This window comes from Galeopterus variegatus, unplaced genomic scaffold (genome assembly GCF_000696425.1).
Source record: "Galeopterus variegatus unplaced genomic scaffold, G_variegatus-3.0.2 Scaffold2217, whole genome shotgun sequence".
Taxonomy (NCBI): Eukaryota; Metazoa; Chordata; class Mammalia; order Dermoptera; family Cynocephalidae; genus Galeopterus; species Galeopterus variegatus.
This window is the reverse complement of record NW_007728328.1, coordinates 54,881-76,211: the sequence shown is the minus strand read 5'-3', so window position 1 is coordinate 76,211 and position 21,331 is coordinate 54,881. Positions and strand designations below refer to the sequence as shown.

At 34.8% G+C, this 21,331-nt stretch overlaps 1 protein-coding gene across 1 annotated transcript in view; it reads left to right on the top strand.

Moving 5' to 3' along the window:
* Positions 1-21,331, top strand: part of MBD2 (methyl-CpG binding domain protein 2) — a gene marked incomplete at its 5' end in the record, with an annotated part of 67,571 nt that overhangs the window by 16,023 nt on the left and 30,217 nt on the right. The window contains one exon of the mRNA XM_008580950.1: positions 15,323-15,460. Coding sequence (XP_008579172.1) covers positions 15,323-15,460 — 138 coding nt within the window. The remainder of the gene's footprint in view (positions 1-15,322; positions 15,461-21,331) is intronic.

Below are 21,331 nucleotides of genomic sequence, written 5' to 3'. Positions count from 1 at the left end.
GTGAAATGAATAGAATAGTTTAAAATTACCCCTTTGTTACCAGAATCACAGTTTAGCTATGAGAAGTATAATATGAAGATTTGCTTCCTGACAGTTATGGGTCACTAAAGAAAAACTAATTCGTCTCTTTAGTTTGTGTGCACTTTCTACTCTAGCTCCGCTGGACCACGCATCATCCTGTCCCATGGCATGTGCTTTCAAGATTCTGCTTGCTCATACGCTGTTTCCTCTGCTTGGAATGTGCTTCCCCCCTTCCCTTCCATCTGGCGAACTCCTCTTCATCCAAGGCCCAGCTCCATTGTCTCCATCTCTGGGAAGCCTGCCCTGCATACTCCACGCAGAACCAATTCCTACTTCCATAATGCTTCCCTGGTGCTTTGCCATTGCATTTGTAGCTGTTCGTCTGCTTCAGCTAGACTGTGAGCTCCTTGAGGGCAGGAACCATGTCTTTTTTGTTTTTGTATATGTAATCCAAAGCCTAGCACACGGTAGGTACTTACTAAATGTTTATTTAATTTAATAATCACCCCATTTAAGAAATTTGTAGTGGTAATAAATGTCTATTAAATAAAAGAATATACCATATATTATTTTGGAAATGCCTTTTATTTTCATTCTGAAGCTTTCTGTCTGAATTTTTGGGGGCATGGTCTTATATTTATTTTATTTTATTTGTTAAGTAGTCAGAAAGTGGAGTTTTTCATTTTTTGAAATAAGCTGTCTTTTGGAGTAACACCAACATTAGATATCTCTATAAGGCAGAAAATATATTTGTGTCTAAATAAGTAGTAACTATTATTTTTTTTTATGATAGTGCAGTATGAAGGTAGCTGGGACATTTAAAGTGATTTGTAGTGTTTTGCTTTGTAGTTGTAAATCTGGCTGAAGTACATTATTAATTGTGTTGTTTTTGAGGTTTTTTTTTTTTTTAAAACTCTTGTCTTGAAAGAATTAGAGATGTAATTAACTAAATAAACTTTGAAACAGGCTAAATTATAGTCTATATTGACTAATTATAGGCTGTGATCTTAATATATCTTTTATGTGAAAGGTGAGTTTACTGGTGATGAATAATATCTTCAGGTGTGAGCACAAAGATACCTTTTAAAGATTTTTGCATAGTACTTTTTAATTATTTTAGGATGGATGGGTAGGGTAGAGTAGGCACTGTCTTTTAATATCTACTTATTTTTGCTTGTCTCAAACTCAGTCTTATATTTTGTTTTTGTTTGTCTTTTTGGTGGCTGGCTGGTATGGGGATCTGAACCCTTAACCTTGGTGTTACAGCACCATGCTCTACCAAGTGAGTTAACCATCCAGCCTTCAAATTCAGTCTTAACTTTATCTTGAAAAATATATTTCATTTTTGATAAATTATACCTTATTGATTTGTTGTTGTTGTTGCCACTGCTGTTATTATTTCCAAACCACCACCACCATCTCTGCAACTGATAAAGTCCAGTCAAAATACCAGGTACCTTACTTAAGATACTTCATTAAGTTAATGGAAAAAGACGAGAGAAAGATTTGAAAGTTGTCAACACAGAATTGGTATTCAAAGTTGGAAGTAGCTTTCTCAGAGCTTACTCAAAAGGAGAAATTATAGAGCAACATATCCAATGGAACTTCCTGTGATGATGAAAATCTTTTAGCCACAGCCGCATGTGTCTGTTGAGTACTTGAAATGTGGCTACTGTGACTGAAAAACTCAATTTTTAGTTTTATTTAAATTTAAAGAGCCACGTGTGCTAAGTGACTACCATATTAGCACAGTTCTAGTGCTACGCCTCTCAGTGTGTAAATAAAACAACATTGCTTCAAAAGCTAAATATCGTTTAGGCATTAATGTAGGGTTTGATCTTTCAGAGAGGAGATGTTTCAAGTTTTCAGAGATAGGAACATTGTAAGAAGGAAACAGAGTAGAGGCAAGATGGTAGTTTCCAAAAAATAAAAATAAAAAAAGTTAGAGGCAGTCTAGGATTGGCTAAAGAAGAGTACAATGATTTTAAGTGCAAGATATATTTAGGGAACTTCAAGTGGCTTGGTTTGTCGCTAGAAATTTAGTGTTTCAGATGTTTAAATATTAAACTGAATTCTTTGTGTTTCTAGCTCTTAACATCAAAATGTTTATAGATTAGAGCTACAAAACTAATAATGTTCAGGTTCCCTAACATTAATTTAATGTGACATATGGTGTATTTTACACATTGCTTACAGTATGAATATGGTATGGAACAAGTTACTTTTTAGTTTGGCTTGACAGTACTAGAGTACTAATATGTTGGAAAAGACTTAGTTCTTTCATTATTTTTCTCTGTTCACCCAAATTTGATACATTTGGAAATAAAGAGCTTCATATTCTCTTGAATGGAATCAATTGTATATTGTCTCCCATTATTCTTATTAACTACCTTGGTTTGAGGTGATAGTATGTTATTGTGATTATAAACACAGACTTGGATTCTTTGTGGCTGTGTCTCATGTTCCCAGCCAGCTGATGTAGAAGGTTATCCTCAACAAAATAATAAGCAGAAATTCTTGTAGAGAGCACCTATATCTTGGGGGCAATATGTGTGCAGGCTGAGAGACTCAAGTGAGTAGGTGGTGATGGTGGGAATCAGATTTGGGTATTGGATAAAGAATGGGATGTGGCATGGAAACTAGACTTGGGAAGGAATGAAACTGAAAATAGGGAGACTGGTTGGACTGTTGTAGTCCAGGAAAATAACAGTGGCCTGAATTCATACTGTGGCAGGAGGTATGGAAAGGTGAGAAGCAATCGAGAAATTGGTACATGTAAATACCTGATGATTGTAGCAAGGGAATTGTTGCCTGCTACAGTTCTAGCTCTGGTTACTTTGGGTGGAGGGGTTGGATAGGGAATGGGGAAGAAGAGCAAGTTTGGGGATGGCATAAGGAAGATTGAATAAAAATAGTTTTGTTTCTTGGATTTCCAAAAGAATCTTGTGGACTCCCAGGGTTTCCCAGTTCACACTTTGAGAACTCCTGTCCTAGTGATTTGTCATTGATATTGCCCAGCATAGGGACAAACAGAACAAAAGAATCTTGTCACACCATAAGCACGTGAATAATCTTGTGGAGAATGAGAAGGACTTGGGAGAATCAAGAGGATGTGGTGGTACAAAAGCCTAGAAAAGAAGATTTTTAAGTGCTGTTGAGAGATCAAGGAGGATAAAGACTTTGTATATCCATTGAATTTCCAAATTAGAAGACAAATGGTGACCTTTACGTAACCAGTTTCAAGGGATGGAAAGGATTAGAAATCACATGTAGAATGCAAGAAAGTTTCTGGGAAATGAGAAATTAGAAACAAAAAGGGCCTATTCCTTTAAAAGTTTTAAGATTTTGATTTATTATTTGGTGAAGTAGTTTGTACACATAATAAAAAGTATATTCAATGAAACGTGTCTCCCTCCCTCTCCTGTCTGTCAGTCCTCTTTCCTAGAGGAAACTGTTGTTAATGAGGTTTTTTGGTATGTCCTTCTAGAGCTTCTACAAATTTAAAAACGTGCATATATGTGCATTTTAACCCCTCTCCCCATTGAAAGGGTTAGACTACTCTTATGAAGCTTGGATGAGAGGTGGAAGAGAGGACAATATTCAGAAGAGATGCACCATCAGGAACATTTTTATTATTTTTCCTTTAATGATTGAAAGAACTTGGAAAGAACTAATAGACAAGGGAGTTTCAACCTGAGAGTCCACGCTTCAGGAAGACATTCAGGAACCTTTGAATGTGTACAGTATTTTCTGTGTGCATTCTTCTAAGAGAGAGTCTATCTTCAAATTCTCAAAGGGATCTGTAGCTTGAAAAACTTAATAACCACTGTTTTAAAAGCAGGAGAAGGAGCAAGGCCCTGGCAGATGTGAGGGAACAGGTAAGGGCCAGGTCACCTGCTGTAGTTCAAATTAGGCCTTTGTTTGATTGGACTTTTCAGTTATGGAAGTGGTACCTCAGTGGGCTGACTTATTTCTGTCTGAGGGACCCTATGGCCAATTAACCACTAGAGAGCTCTGTGATAGGAGTGTTCTGAATACCAGCTCCTGGTAGGGCGTACTGTGGTAAGAACTGTCTCTTGGCTTCTACCTTCCTAGAATTCTTCCATCCACACTGGAAACAAAGACCTCATTCCTTCTACCAACATTCCTGGCCTATGGATAAAGTAATTAAAACCTTTTCCAGGGCTGGCCTGGTGGCGCACTGGATAGTGCGCAGCTTGGGAAGCGCGGCGGCGCTCCCGCCCAAGGGTTCGGATCCCACATACAGACCGGTTCCCGCTCACTGGCTGAGCGAGGCGCGGGAGCAACACCGAGGGTTGCGGTCCCGTTGCTGGTCCCGGTCCGGTGTGGGGGTGACACTGAGGGTTGCGATCCGTTGCCGGACACGGAAAAAGACAAAAAAAAAACCTTTTCCAAAGATACTGGTGCTCTCTTTGTCAGTGTGTTAAGGCCTTGCTGAATGGAGTACCTTTTGGTCATTATAGATATAGTTGGGAGCAGAAAGAGGTAGTGAGTAAGTAACAGGTGATAAACTTAGCATTTCTAAGCCCTGAAGTTCTTCAAGGGATAACTGTCATCTCCATTACTTGTGGGCCACAGTTGAGGACAGGTTCTGTTAGTTTGATATGAAGCCGACAAAAGTGGAAATGAGAAGCCAGTAGCTAATGCAGTAGTGCAGTGAGGAATGATGACGGCCTAGACCCACATGGTGCCTGGGGAGAAAGAAGTGGGACAGATTCTAGACCTTTGAAAATAGAATTGACAGGATTTGTTAATGAATTGAATGTGGAGCATGACAGAAAGAGAAGACTTAAGGGTGAACCCTTGGTTTTTAGATTAAGTAGGTGGATTGGGTGTCATTTACTGAGCTCACCTTAGTGGAAGAATTACATCAGTGATGAAATCAATTCGATTTTTAATATGGAAAGTTTGATTTGCTAGTAAGCGTCCACATGGAAATACCATGTACGCAAATTGGGCATACTAGAATTGTGACATCTTAGCTGGAAAATCGTTAGCACAGAGGTAGTATTCCAAGTAATGGGACCAGAGAAGAGTACCCAGATACAGGAAAGGATCCAGGACCAAGCCCCGAGAAAACCCAATAATTAGAATTGGGTTCAAATAGAAGGAATCAGCAAAGTGGATTGAGAAAGAAAGGCTAGGAAGGTAGGAGACTTGATGGAGGAGAATGTTTCAGAAAGGAGAGTGGTCAGTTACATTGATTGCTGCTGAAAGGTTGACTGAAGGAAGAATGAAATTTCCATTGAGTTTGGCAACATGAAGTTTATTAATAACCTTGAATCAACAACAGTTTTGGTGGGAACAGAAGGCAGATTACATTGGGTTGAAAAGAGAGAGAATTGGTCAGCAAGGACAATTCCTTCAATAAATTTTCTTGAGTAGGGGAGACTCACTAGATGATAGATGAAAGGATGTTGATTTGGTTCATCTCTGTCACATTTTAAAGACTGGAATGATTAAAGAGAATGGACAGCATGAGTGGAAGAACCACAGAGATCAAGAAAGTTAAGCATGTTTGCAGTGTAATAATGATGAACCATGGAACCTATACTGGTAGGAAAGAATGTAAAAGGGGTTAAGGAACAGTGAGAAAATAGGACAGTCAATGGATAGGAGATCTTGATGGGATCAAAAAATGCAGAGGGCAGTCCTGAGTGAGCTGTAAGGATAGGAATTGGAGAGTTGGAGGCTTCATTGAGATATTGGAGACGGTGTAGTTGCTAGAGTTGACAAGCCTGTGACCATGTAGGTAGGTGAAGTTAGTAATGGGTAGAAAAGAGGAAACCTATCCCACTTTCTGCCTCTTAGATGTGAGGCTGTAAGACGAGAGAAAGAAAAAGCCCTCATTCGAAAGAACTTTAGGGAAGGAAGTATTTTCAAGGGACAACCAAGTTTCAGTAAGACCTGGAATTGGAGAGAATATTTAGAGAAAATATTGAGGTTTATAGGAGACGGTGCTGATCAGATATTGGGGCTTATACAGTGTAAGGATTGGGGTGAGATGGGTAAGATTAGTGGATTGGTTTTCAAACTTCAGATCATTAAATCAATGTAATGACAACTAGAGTTTGAAAAATATGAAATAGGATAGAAATAGTGTGCATTACATTTAGTAAGGGTAAATTTGTTTTAGGAGACTTTCATGATACATATGCACTTGTGTATATTGAGTCACGATGTAAAATATATTTTTACTCTTAGTTGAGGCCCCCAAATTTGAGCTCCACTGAAGTATGGGGTGGATGTACAGAATATTACGGAGATGAGTGGTGGGTGATAATGTATGATCAGAGACTTTACCCTTTGGTTATCACTGGGGTCACAAGCATGTGAGGTGTGATGAGATTAGTTCTGTTAATTGCTAGAGCAGAGTATATGAACAGTTGAAATGTTATGGTCTTGACTTTTAGAAAGGAGGTATGTATACACCTTCTGGATTACTGTTATAGGCAAACTTAGGGGACCTTTCTTAGTGCAACTAGGAGCTGTCTGGAACTCAGAACTAGCCCCATAAGAATTGGCTATGTTTTTGACCTTATTTCTCAGCCTCCTACATGGTGATCTGTAACAGGACTAGTCAGCAGAGTATGGGCTCCTCCAACTCCTTTGATTACCTCTTTAAGGAAGACTAGTTGACCAGACCATTTGGGACAAATTTGAGTCTCTTATTAGTATCCAAGGTTGATTAGCTCTGTTTATGTCCAAGTTAATGTTCTTATCAATTAAACTTTGTGTACAACTCATCAAGTTAAGGGATAACTTGCTCCATCTTTATACCTTACCCATTGACATCCTAATAATTGGCCTTATACTTTGTACTTTGCACCAATATATTAATCTGTTTACCAGTCTCTGTAAAACCACTGTACTGAATTTTAGGTTATTTTCTTTTCTGACTATGCAGATAAACAGTTACTATGTTAAGTTATAGTGAGATGATCTAAGTTTTCAGATTCATAATTGAAAAACATTTTTCCTGAACCATAGCTCTCTAAGAACAGCATGGTATCCTTCCTGAATGTACATACCTTGTTTTTTTATGTCTTAATCTCGTGTTGGCAGTCTGCTGAGCTTTAGAGTCTTTGTACTCTTTATTTCCCATTATTTCATTATAGAACAGCACTATGATTGACAGTTTGCCAAAATCACTATCTGTAGACTGGACTTTTTTCCCATGAGACGCTTGTGTAGCTGGCTGAGTGACTCAGAGAAAGACGCAGGCCATGTTTATCTATGAGTATAACTTAATGTGAAATAGTAATAGATGGAACAAGCCTAGGGATTTCTCTTACATTAATAATCGAGGCAGATAAGACAGATGACTCTGTTCTTGGCTTAGTAATGTTGAGATAGATATTGTAGACTACATTGAATTATAATATTTTCCTCTTATTTGGCACTTGTATGTTTAAGACAGAAAGTGAGACTTCTGAAGGTAGGATTGCACGGGACAGGAATTTAAATGTAATAGACACTATATATCCATTTATTCCACTGGATTTTTTGAGCACATTCTGTGTGCTCAGGCATTACTATAAATTCTGGGAATACCATAAAGGAAGTATCTGTGTTCACGAAGCTTATATTCTAGTGGTATGACACACTAATATACACTTTAAAAAATATTTTTAAAATATTTTTATTTAAAATATTAAATGCTACACAGTGGATTAAATGAGTGCTCTGAGAGTGACTGGGTGGTTATTTTAGTTTGAATGATCAGGAAAGGTTTCTCTGAGGAAGATTTTTAGGCTGAATTCTTAATGACAAGGAGTCAGCTAATCAAAAACCACAGGGAAAAGCATTCCATGTAGAGGCAATAGCCAGTGCAAGATCTTTAAGGCAGGATGCACCCAACAAATGAGAACAGAAAGAAGGCCAGGGTGGCTGGAGTTGGTGGGAAAGCAGTACTAGGCGAGGTGAAAAGTAGATTAGCCTGATCATAGGGCTTGGCAATCCAGTGTAAGGAATGGTACAGAATGCTGTTTGAGGGCTTTAGGTAGGAGGCAATATGATTACTTTGGCTGCGTATGAAGATTATATTGTAGAGGTGCAGAAGTGGAAGTCGAGTAGCAATTAGGAGGCTGTTGTATTTGTCCAGATGGGGATGGTGGTGACTTGGGGAGTGCTTGTTTAGTGAATGAATAAAGGAAGAAAGGAAAGGGTAATAAGATGTAGCAAAGGACTCTAGAACTAACTAGTATTCTCATGTCCAAAGAACTTCTGATTTTCTCTTATATACAGAAATATCTTTAATAAATGAATAAAAAAATGATATTTATCTTTAGCTAATAAATAACCTTTAGTTAATAAATAAGTATACCTAACAGGTTATTATTAGCTCACAGCACTGTTCCATCTTTCTAACTAATTTGAGCCATGTATTTAGGCACCGATTAGATAACGATTGCTAGGAAGCACAAAGTGAACAGAAGTTTAGCCATGTTAGCAAACAGGCTTGCTCATAACTATATGATATTAGGTTTATCATAAATTTGTGCTTCAAATGTATCCAAATGTGATAGACTCTTTTGAGAGGGCCTGGTCTTGGCTATTATTGCTAATAATGAAAGTAGATATAGGGACACAGTTGCCCATGCTGTGGCTTTGACAAGATTTATTTTGGATGCCCAGGTTTATGCTGATGATTGAGGTCTATTTCACTAAATTTTATAGGTCCCAAAGTTAATCTAACATTGTAGATTCCAGGTCAGCGAGAGAATTAAACCCTACAAAAAGCCATTTGTGTGACTTTCCATAAATCTTTTAAAGATGTATAGATAGTTAGTGCCAACTTAGATTTAAAGGAGATAATTCCCTACAATAGCTGCCTTAGTTTTAGTAGGGCTGATCTAGATACCTGGTCGAAACTCATGACGTCTTTTGCTGTTAGTCCTTTAATGATCTCATATTAACTAAGGCCTAAGAAGTTGTTTTTTAAGCAGATCTCTTCAAAACTTTTTTCAACGATGAATTTCAGTCCTCCACTTTTCTATTAATTACAAGTATCATTCTTTTTTAATGAGCTCAAAGTGTGGTTTACCCATTCTATTCATTTTTTAATATGATGCCATTGAGGTCCTAAGAAAATCTTGTCCCTTTCTTAGGATATTAGACTAAGTGGATTTTCTGTACAAAATCATAGATGCCAGATATATTTTTCTTTACTTTTTACAAAAAGCTATTAACGTTGCACAACTTGGTGAATATACTAAAAACCACTGAATTGTATACACTCTAAAATGGTGAGTTTTATGGTATGTGAATTATATCTCAATTTTTAAAAAGCTATGAAGGTTTGTAATGCATTTGCATTGTCGGCATTTGATTTTGTGGAAAAGCATTCATTACTGGCTACTGCACATATTCTGAAGCAAAACTGAAATTACTTTTTGAGGGTAGTCTTGATTTGACCTAAAGGTACCGCTTAGGCACTCCTTTGTGTGAACAAGAGGATGGGTTTTTTCTGGAAAAGCTTAATAGGTTAAGTTTCTAAATTTCAGTAGCATGTTCAATGACACGTTAATACTAAAGAAATAACTGCTATTCATTCATAATTTGTGTGCCAACATGAATAGAAACTATAAACTTATTTTGCTAATTGTTGTCTTCTCCCTAACCCCAGAATGTGAGCTCTGAGGCCGTGATTTTGTTGTTTTTTCATAACTGCATATTCAGTATCCAGTCAGTTCCTGGCACATAATAGGCACTCAATATTTGTTCAATGACCAACCGAGTGAAAGCTGCATTAGCAGTAGAAGTATCATACATGCATTATCTCATTTGATCTTTGCAAGAATCTTATACAATAGGTACTGTTTTTATTCTCATTTACAGATGAAGAAACTGACCTTAGACATATAGAATCTTTGCCTCTCAAATTAGGGCAGGAATATTTCTTGGGGGTATGAGGTATATGCAAAACCACAGGATTAAAATGGTACTTGGAAGTGTCAGTTTTATTTGAATGTTTGGGTAGGTAGAGCAACATTTTTACCTTGAAATAAATATAGCTTATTTTTAAAATAAAATGCAAAACTTGCATGAATTTTAAAGATGAAATGAGTCCTTGAGACTCAGGTAATAGAGTCAATATGTAGTAAAATGCAAAACTTGCATGAATTTTAAAGATGAAATGAGTCCTTGAGACTCAGGTAATAGAATATGTATAATGTTGAACTTTCTGTCATACAGCTTTATTTCAAAGTCAGGCCAAAGAAAGTAGTATTTAGAAAATATAGTGTAGTCCCTGGTGTTCAAACTATGTTATGTGAAGGGTGTACGTGGTATACATAGACATGGATGGTTTTGAAGGAACCTATTTTGATATCTTTAAATTCCTTATATCGTGTTTCCTTCAGTTGATTTGAGAATGTACTTATGATATAGTACATGTTATTTTTTCCTCAATTGTCCTTTACAGTCAACCTCTCATTTCACAGAAGAGCACACTTCTTGCTTGGCTGCAATATTGCTATGGAACAAAATGTTTCATTTCTGATAAAGGGACAATTTGAAATATTGGACTGAAAAAATGAATGAGTTGATGATAGTCAGTTCTTTGCTTTGTACAGTTTGTACTTTGCAAGTACAGTTCTTTGCTTTCAGCAAAAATTAAGAGGACTTTCTGTAGATGTCAACTGGTATTAAAAATTTTTGATGGTTCACTATGATATTTTGATATATAATTCAAAAGGAGTTCAGAGATTTGAATGACATAGAATAAAACTCATTCTATCTGCTCATTTATGTGAACAAAGTTTCTCAGTGCTACATCTATAAAATGTGAAGAATAGGAATACAATTGATGCTAAATCTTGTCCCATTATAGCAATAGTAATACTCATCCAAGAGCAGGAAGTTATTTTTAAAAGTTCTTTTCATTAAGGTACTCATATGTGTCCAATAAATTTTTATCTTTTGTTTTATAATTATATATTGAAATTTGTAATATACCATTTTTGGTTAGTTATGTACTAATAATTGTAATAAAATAGAATAATTTTTTTTTATTACTAAGAGCTCTATGGTCACAGAAAGTGTAAAGAAATAATTTCATGGTGCATATATGATGAATTAAAGATTTTCAGATTTAAAATAGGAAATAACTGTGTGGGAATGGAATTATTAATTCAGAGAGAAAAAGGAGTGAAATAAAATTTAAAACCATTGAGGAGCTTGTTCATGTATAAATGAGTGATGGTGGATATATTTAGAAACTGTTAGATACATTTTAAAGTGATATAACAGTTTATTGTTAAAGTATCTGGTAAATGCATCCTTTGCAACTATTTACATTAAATAAATATGAAATATTCGTGATTTCAACTTTAAAATGCAGGTGGGATGTATATATTTTCAAAATTCTCTCGGGGTAGGAATTCAAAAAATATTTGACAACAACTGGTTTATGATACATGCTCTCCATCCACCTCTTTAGTTCTTTTTTCTGTCCTTAATCAGGTTAGATCACTGAAATGTTGCACAATAATTAGATTACACTGGTTTAATCCCTTTCAGAGTCACCTTCACGGAACTGTCCTTTTAAATCTTATGTTGTGGCTTTTAGGAAGGCCACTGAAAAAAGAAAAAGCATTTGAAATCTGCTTAATATTTGTTGTGATGTTGAGTGCCTTTATTGATTTCTTTCTAGATGCAATAGTGGGGCGTTTTTTTGTTTTCCTTATTAATTAGTATGCTTTCTCCTTTCTGGCCATGATATCTATATAATTTGATGTTTTTCTTTTTGCCCAGCCCCCTAGAAAATTCAGATCCACATTTGATGCTCAGCTCTAGTATCACTATTAACCTTTTCAAAAATAAAATTTTCTCCTTGCCTTTGATCTTCTGCTTTTAATTTTAATTTTTATTGTGTATTTGTCCTTTGTAAGTGTACAAAGAACCACCTGAGATACTTATTGGAAAGATGAAGTAAAATTTTTTTAAAATAAATGATTTATCTTTATATTCCTCCCAGCAACTAGGGGGATAGGATAGACCCTCAAATAATTAAATATTTTCAGCCTAATATACACAGTATCACAAAATTCATTAAATTTTGATTTGAGGGCCGACCCCATGGCTCACTCGGGAGAGTGCAGCGGGCGCTGGGAGCGCAGCGGCGCTCCCGCCGCGCTTCGGATCCTATATAGGGATGGCCAGTGTGCTCACTGGCTGAGCACGGTGCGGGCCGACATCAAGCCAAGGGTTGCGATCCCCTTACTGGTCACACACAAAAAAATTTTTTTTTTTTATTTGAGGCCTAGCTTCTACACAGATTTGTCAAAGTTTGGAAACTTTGAGTTCTAATATTAGAATGTGTGTATTTGCCAATTTAATTTTGTAATATAAAGAACTTCTGCTTCACTTTTTCTTATATTGAAAGGTAAGGTTTCAAATACATGAACAACTTTAATCTTGTCCCCTAAAAAAGTGTTTGCTTTTTAACTCCTAAGTTTATGGCAGATTGGTTGTTTAGAAAAACTCATACATGCAACTGGGCATGAATTAACAGTGACTCTTTGGTAGTCCTCACGGGAGAGTGGTAATAAAATTTACTGTTTTTCTGACAGTTTCTGGGAAAACCAGTTAGTCCAGTTTTACAGATTACTCAACTTTATATAATACTGTTTTGGAATATAAAATCAATTAGTAAACAATTCTTTCTATCCTCAGAGCTTCTAGGCCAGTTAAAAGTAGGGGGGAAAATGCTAAACACTGAAATAAGATTGAGAAAAGTAATGCAGCACACTCTTGAATAATGTCTTTTATGCTGTACCACTGGGGAATGAACTGTCTCATTAGGCAATGGAAGTTAATTGTGTATCTTGAGTATTTTAGCTAGCTTTTTCTTCTAATTTTTCTTCATTGCACCAAAAACATAAGTTAATGCAAAATCATCAGTCTTACCGTTGTAGCATCAATAGTTTTACATATTCCTCTTTTCCTTCCAGTCTTCATGGACTCAGGATTCATAGTTTAGAATAGTCCCTGCTGCCTACAGTTATCCTTTGTAACAGTGAGAATCTTACGGGCTTGAATATGTTTGTTCATACAAACAGTTGCAATATTCTGTGTCTGCTGATGCCACCTTTGTTCTAATACCAGCAGAGTATATTGTTTTTTATTAAACAACAAAAACATGAAAAGCCAAACAAGGTATTGTTTAGTGACACACACTGTTTATACCGTAATTTATGATAGGAAAAGTTCTTCATAAGCATTTATGTGTTAAGGTTTTTTAGGATTGAACACTGACTGTAGGTTGGGTGACTTCATTTAGGGCCTCAGAATAGTCTAGATGTCATAAATCAGAGGTATCCAAACTTTCTGTGCATCACAGAATTACCAGAAGAGCTTTTAAACATCCGCATTCCTGGGCCTTACACTTTTTAGAGGTGGTAGCCTAAGTGGTTATTTTGCAGCCTGTTAGCCAAGTTAGCACCTTTCTGAAGGTAAAGCTAAATACCTGAGAAATAATCATTTGAGATGAATGTATGTCTTACAGGGAAACACATACATTGGGAGAGCATTGAGGTGGAGGAAGGGCAAGAATGCCCAGTACATGCAGAGAAGAGGGGTGTATTGTGTGGATAGGGGAAAATGTGAGGGCACATTTAATGGTGGATTCAAATAATACTGTAATTGTGGTAATTGTCAGATTATTTTATTGTGATGCTTACCTTTCTAGGCATGCTAATATTCTTTAAGCAGAGATCACAAACTCAGTGGCTATGGGGCCCAGACAGGCAATGCAAATATCACTTGTTTTCCACTTGCAGCATTCCTCAACCCGATGCCTCTAGTGGGCAGCCGCTACTAGTAAATCATAGCCTGTTGTTGCCAAACCAAATCAAGTATTTCTAGATCTTTCAGTTTTTAAGAGAAGTGATAATTCTGGATTTTATATGAAGATTCCAGGTTTGCAGATGTTGGATTAATTTATTTAAGGCACTAAAAACTGAACAATACTCATCTATGGGTTAGACTTGGTCCATCTGCCACCAATTTGCAATCTGTTTTAGAGCAGTGCTTCTCCAAGTGTGGTCTCTGGATCTGCAGTATCAGCAACCCCTGAGACCTTAAAAGAAATGCAGATTCACAGGCCCTACCTCAGACCTACTGAATCTGATTCAGCAATCTTGAGTTTCAACAAGTCCTCTGGGTGATTCTAATGCGTGCTTAGGGTTGAGAACCACTGTTTTGGAGTATGGAAGTTGACATTACAATTTCTGTCTGGAGACAGTAGTAAATATAAAAGTTCATCAATTATCCTGTAATTTATCAAGTATCTCTATATCAGAAATATTATCAGATGAATATTTTTTTCATATATACGATAGTACTTGAAGAAGTTTGTGGAAAAATAGAATTAAAAGATAATGCAGATCTTTCCATGAACTTTTGAAGACCCCTTGTGTATGAACTTTTATATTTTTTGCCAGAATCAGAATATGCAATGATTAAATTGTGTTTTCTCCATTTCCTTTCTCTTTTCTTTTTTTCTTTATTTTTCTTTTTGTAGAACTTAATAGCAATTCTATGCCACATTTTGATGTCACTAGAACATATCTTACTTTTTTTTTTACTGGTTGATTAAAACTAAATAAATATGTTTAATTTTTCTGAAGCTTTAATTTTAAATCTCTTCTTTAAAAATATTAAATGTGTTATAAAAAATAAGGAATACTTTCTAATTTTATCACATTTTAAAAGTTGAGTTTTGTTTGCTGGAATTGGAACTTCCAGTCTTAATTATTTTATTTTTATATAAAAGGGAATGATAATTTATGTGGTTTTAGGTAAGCCTGGCCTTCTAACTGCTAATCATGTTGTTCATATTTTAATGCCCAAGTATGCCAGTATTTTTCTTCATTCTCAGAATGTAGAAATGATTGCTATTCTGATTCTTGTCCTTAAGTTCTCTTCCTTTTGTATAATTTCCTTTTGTATCTCCTTCCTTTTGTACAACTTTAAACATGTTCATTTAAAAATCCTTAGTCTCTTGCTAATAAAATTAATTATGAATTTTATGTGGAGAATTTTCTTACATTTAAAGGTACATAAAAAGCATTTCATTTATAATGAGACAACTTCATGTATATCTTACATAATGAAATGCTTAAAAATGTACTTTAGGATACTTAAATTGCTGAGATAGACTGAGAAGTTTGGAATAATCTGATTTAAAGTAATGGATTTTGAATTAGTAAAAAAGAATTCATCTAAGTGTATTTATATAAAATATTTATTAATGAAAACACATTTATATTCACAGGGTAAACCAGATTTGAATACGACATTGCCAATTAGACAAACAGCATCAATTTTCAAACAACCAGTAACCAAAGTCACAAATCATCCTAGTAATAAAGTGAAATCAGATCCACAACGAATGAATGAACAGCCACGTCAGGTAAGGATCTAATTCGTTCTCCAATCTTATTTTTCAGATAAATCTAGTATTCTTACGTAGTTCAAGTAAATTCTGATTAAAATGGGATGTATTTGGAAAGAAAATGTTTTATGTCCTAGGCTATTATGTGAATGCCGGAGAATAACTATAACTATATACAAAATTTAGGTAAAATGCTTTAAGAAAAAATTTAAGAAGTTAATTAAAAATAAATCTAATTAATATTATGAACAACATTTTTATGCTTTTTGTGTGATAATATACATCAGACTTGGTTCTGCTAATCTTAGTTTTATAAAGTTTATCTTTCCAGGGATAGTATTTTAGAGAATGATAAAGCATGCAGTTTTTGTGTTGCTTAGTTTTAAAATATTTTCTGTTATTTGGAAGTAACTTTTTGTTCTAATTTCTTATTTCATAAAATCTGTCCCACCCCTTTTGAAAATTAGATTCAGATAAACTTTGTCAATATGGTATATTTTCCTGTGACTTCCATTTTTGTAGAAATTCAACTTATTTTTCTCTTTCTTTATTGCTTCAAGCTCTATTCCACCAGAATCTTTCCTTAGAAAAAAAGTATTACCTGAAGGCCTCCCTGCTGCTTAATAATGCCATATAGCCAGGGGAGGGAGACTTGACAAAATGCTTAAACCTTCCAAGTAATCTTGCTTATTCACTCCCTAATTGTGGTCAAAAAGTTTAGGTACTTTGTGAATTTTTAGTATCAATTGGTGTGAGGGAGTGGAGGGAGAAACATCTGTCCATTTTTTTTCCTCTCCTTTCTCTGCTTCCTCCCCCCTAAGGATTAGAAACACTGATTTACCTAAGACGATTATCTTTTGCTGTGCGGTCCCCTTTTAGATGTCTCACTCCACCTTTTCATTTGAATTTTGTTTTTCACTAGTCCTTCAAGTGTCTCATCTCCAGAACTCATAAAAGATTGGGCCAAAACTTTCAGACAGTTGCTCTAGAAGAAACTACATAAAGAAATTCAGTTCCCACATCCTCTGTAGTGTTTTTTCCTCTTCAGGTGAGCCAGGAAAACAGAAGATATTTGGAGCCACATTGGATCAGCATCTTGCTATAGATGTCTCAAGATTTGAAGTTCTAAACTTGCTTTACTGTTGGTCCCCAAGAGATTCAACAGGGGCCATGTAAGTGTATCACATCCAATATAAAAGATGCGTACCTGCATGTGCCTTTAGGCTCTTGTCACAACTTAGGTTTTCTTTGGGCCATTCAGCTTTCTGTGTGAGGCTTTTCCCTTCCGTTTTACTACTGCACCCAGTGACAGCTACCAAACCGCTGGTAGTTTTAGTATAGTCATTGCAACAGAGAAGGAATTCTGCCATTCTGAACTTTGCCCACCTTGACAAAGCTGTTCCCTGTCGTATTCTTTCTCAGATACTGTCCAAATTCTTGACCATCTTGTCCTTTGGCTTTTTAGTGATTTAAAAATCATTTCCTCATAAAGATTTTTATTAACTGAAAATTTTGAAAGTATGTAATTGGGTAAAACAGTTTGCTTCAAAAATCCCAAAAGGTAAAGAAGGTAGAAGTTAATCTTTAACTAATAACACTATTTCACACTGGAAATTTGAGTTGTTTTACAAAGAACAGTTAGTATTTAATAGATTTTTATCCTCATCTTTTCTTTGCCAAATTGTTCTCAGTATAGTCTATAAACCCAAATGTTTTGTTGAAAGACCAATTGATTAGCAAATTCTGGTCATTTTAATAGTAATTTAATTTTTAATTATTTTCTGCACCTAACTTCAGTCACAGTTTTTTAAAGCTGTAGTAATTGTATTTACTGGGTGTTTATCTGGCTATAGAGATATTGGTAACCTAGAATTTTAAAGTTGAAGTAACCAGACTAGTGCCCCTGTTCTTTGATATTTTGAATAGTTTTAAGTTTTCCTTCTTTCATTACGGTTTATGAGATTGTTCTCAAATGAAAAGTATATGTCAAAAAAGCTAGTCCTTCCCACTCCCCCCCCAAAAAGTTTTGTCATTCTAACCCAGATCTTTTGAGGGTTTAATCTTCCTTTTAGCTTGCATAGATAGAAAGTGTTAAAATTGTTTAGCAGCGTTACTTCTCCAAAAGCTTGGGCTGTTTTTCACTTTATCTTTATGTTACCTGACAATTTTTGCTAGATGCTTTTGATTATGCTAAGACTTTAGTTGTCATTGCCCCTTCTTTACCTTTAACTTAAGAATTTAGGTAGTATTTGACTAATGTCTCACCAATAGGATTCCAAAGTATAGGACTGTGCACTGGGCAAATATAGGAAAATAGTAGAGGACAATTTTTATAGTAATGTAAAATTTTAGAACCATGATCTGTCATCCCGACTATTCCGGTTTAGATTCAGGTTTGTTAGTAAAGGAAAGATGTTGGTTTAATTATATTTTGACTTACATATGGCAGATGACTGCTAATCAACTGTTATTATTGAAGAGATAGTTAACAAAGTATACATAGGCAAAAATAATTCTTCTAATTTTGCTATCCGTTACTTAGACTCATTGAACTAGGTTGATAATATAAATTGCCAAATATTCCATATGGAGAAGTTATTTTTATCATAGAATAAATGAATTAGACAATGAGATTTCTTTTTTTGAGATTCCCATAGATATGTTTTTATTCTTTAACCATATCACATTCTGTAAATAAAATATTTAAGCTAGTGGTATAATTCCTTTTAGAGTGTTGAATTTGGAGGCTGAGGAATAGGATTAGGTTTCTAGATCTTTATCTAGGCTCTACCTTGAATAGGCTTGGAGTGACTAATTTAGATGAGAAGCAATCATAAAAATTAATAATTCTGTCACATATAACAAACATCCTATGCCCATGTAATTATATGACAGTCTAATTTGAATTCTGTAAAATATATAAATTATGAATTTCTAATGTATTCACTCCTTGAAAATGCCTTAGCTGTAGGGTATGTAAAAGAAAGTGCATAAAATAGAATTCAGCAGTGATTTCTGCCTATATTTAAAATTATAAGGTAGAGATGAAATTTGTAAAAACTTGTTAGGGTAGGCTAAATAGGTAACCATTTTTATATATAGTATCAAGATATTTGATGAGTGCTTGTCTTTTCATCAGATTAAAAAGAAACCTGGAGTGGGGTAGAGGGAAATCTACTAATTGTCAGGCTGTTATCCCAAACAGAAAGATCACTGAAATGTCCTTATTTGGCCAGATGTATAAAACATGTCCCAAGATTCTTTTTTGTCTAATTAAATTGTAATTTTGCTGTTAAGGATGTCTGTCCTAGCTTACCTCTTTCAGTATATGAAGAACTCACATTTTTATTTCTTTCTGATTTCTTTGTTACTGTCACCTTTTATGCTTTCTGGTTTCTTGATGTCCTCTTTCTCTCCTTCAAACTCAGATCAAAGAAACTTCATCTTTGAGCTGTTACTTCTTCCTTTCAATTATTAGATCACAGGGTGCTAATAGACTTTTGGTGTTTTTGATAGTCTTTGAATGTTAATCACATTTCTTAACACAATATCTATTTTTTTTGGTAGGAGTAAATATTTAAAGCCAGTGAAGAAGCAGATTTGAATCTTCCACTTGATCTTAGATATTTTTCCTTTTATTTTGTTTTGCTATTTCTTCTTTCAAAAGATATGAAACTTTACTCTCTTCCAGAAATCAGACTTTTCTTTCAGAATAGATGTTTAAAAATGTATTAGAAGAAATTTTCCAGATGAAAGACAAATTTAAAAATCATGTGCACTTTAAAGACATTGTATGTGAAAAGTTTACAGAATATTTCAGTATTCAGTTGTCATAACTCAGAAAATTATTATCCATTCCAGGCATTCTAGCAACATTTACTTCTTTCTAACCTCTGACAGTTATTTCTAGTATAGTCTCATTACAATGTTTTTATGATTGAGAAATAGATAAGCTAAAGCACAGAGTCCCAGGGAGAATATTTTATTCCTTTTCTCTAGGGGGAAAAATTGGCTACCCGTGCAGAGAAAATAGATGACATGTCTTATACTACTTGAAAAATTACTCTGAGTAATGTTGGGAAAATGTCCTGTATAAAGTGTCAAATAAGTAGTACAGACAAGTCCTATAGGTGTTCATGAAGGATGAGATTGTTATGGCTAGGAGGTTTGGGGAAATCTTTAGAAAAGATATGAGACATATCTTTTGGACTTTGAAGATTGAATAGAACTTAGAAAAGCAAATGGGAGGGAGAGGACATTTCAACTGGGGAGAGTAGTGTTCACAAAGATATTATTTGGGAATGGGCAAGGAATGAGGAGACAAGATGTATGGAAATTAGGGTTTTTATGGAAAGTAGTGGGAGCTGAGGATAGTCAATATCATCAAGGGCTTACTTAAATGCCAATCTTTAGAAGTTTTAAAAATGTTATCACTTGCTTTATAAGAGGAAGAAATTTGGGATAGACGGAAGAAAAAATTACTCGATTTCTTTTTTCTAATATGACGACAGTATGTTCTTTTACCATTAAAAAATTTTTTTTCCAATATTTTAATGCATTTTTGAAAACATAATGAGGATCATAGTATACGTACATAAAATTTTCACCCAACATTATGTTATACACATTTTTTCTGTGTTTTAGGCATTGTGTGTGCTATAATTTTTTTATTAATTATATATTATCCAACAGTTGTATATTGTGCTAGCATATGATTTAGTTAACATTTGCATATTGTTATTTCCAATTTTTCATATTATAGGTAGTATTCCAGTGAATATCCTTATGCCTATAAGTTTCTTCATATTTTTTATAATGTTTCCTTGGGCTAGATTCCCAGAAATATAATTAGTGTGAATATTTATGATTTTTGATACATGCTAGTTAATTAATTCCCAAAGGGTTGTACCAGATTGAAAGACTATCAACAAGTTATGTGCGTTCCAGTTTCAGCTTACATTCTATGGCATTGGATATTATCAATCCTCTTTTTTTTTTGGTAATTCAACAGTTAAAAAAGGAATTACATTTGGTATTTATTTAAATATTTATGAAATTGAATAGACTTAGGCATTTCTGTTTAAATTTGCAAATGAGAAATTTTGAACTAGGGAGTAGCTTTTTTATTACCCTTCTGAACTGAACTTCAATGTATCTGCTCCTGGCCTTCAGCTAATTCCAACATCTGTGGTTTCCAAATGCATTCCCTCCTACCCTCTCAGAGACCACACCCAGTGGATTATATCAACTACATTTTATCTTAAACCTCTCTCTAAACTGGCTTCTCCTCAAAAACATTTAAATATATTCAAATATTTTTTAGTTTCCACGTACAAGTGAGAACATGCCATAGAAGTAGAGAGGAGAATAGTGGTTACTAGAGGCTGAAAAGGGTAGGGTAAAAGGAAGTATAAGGAGAGGATGGTCAACGGATACAAAATTACAGGTGGCATAAGTTCTAGTGTCCTGTAGCACTGTAGAGTGAGTACAGTCAGTAACAGTTTATTGTATAATTTCAAATAGCTAGAAGAGAGGATTTTGAATGTTCCCAACACAAAGAAATGACAAGTATTTGAGGTGATGGATATGCTAATTACTCTCATTTGATCATCAGACATTGTATACAGGTACCCAGATATCACATTGTACCCCACAAATATATATAATTATTATTTGTCAATTAAAAACAATTAAAAAAAATAAAAAAATATTTAAATCTTCCTCATCTTTAAAGAAGTTATTTGCTTTACTCTGTGTCCTCTTTTAGCATTTGTTCCCTCTGTTTTCCCTTTATTTTTTCTCTCTGTTTTACAGAACTTCTTGGTGTTTGTGTATTTATGATCTACTCTACCTCTCAATTTTTGTGTCTCTGAAATGTAGCTTTTGTTT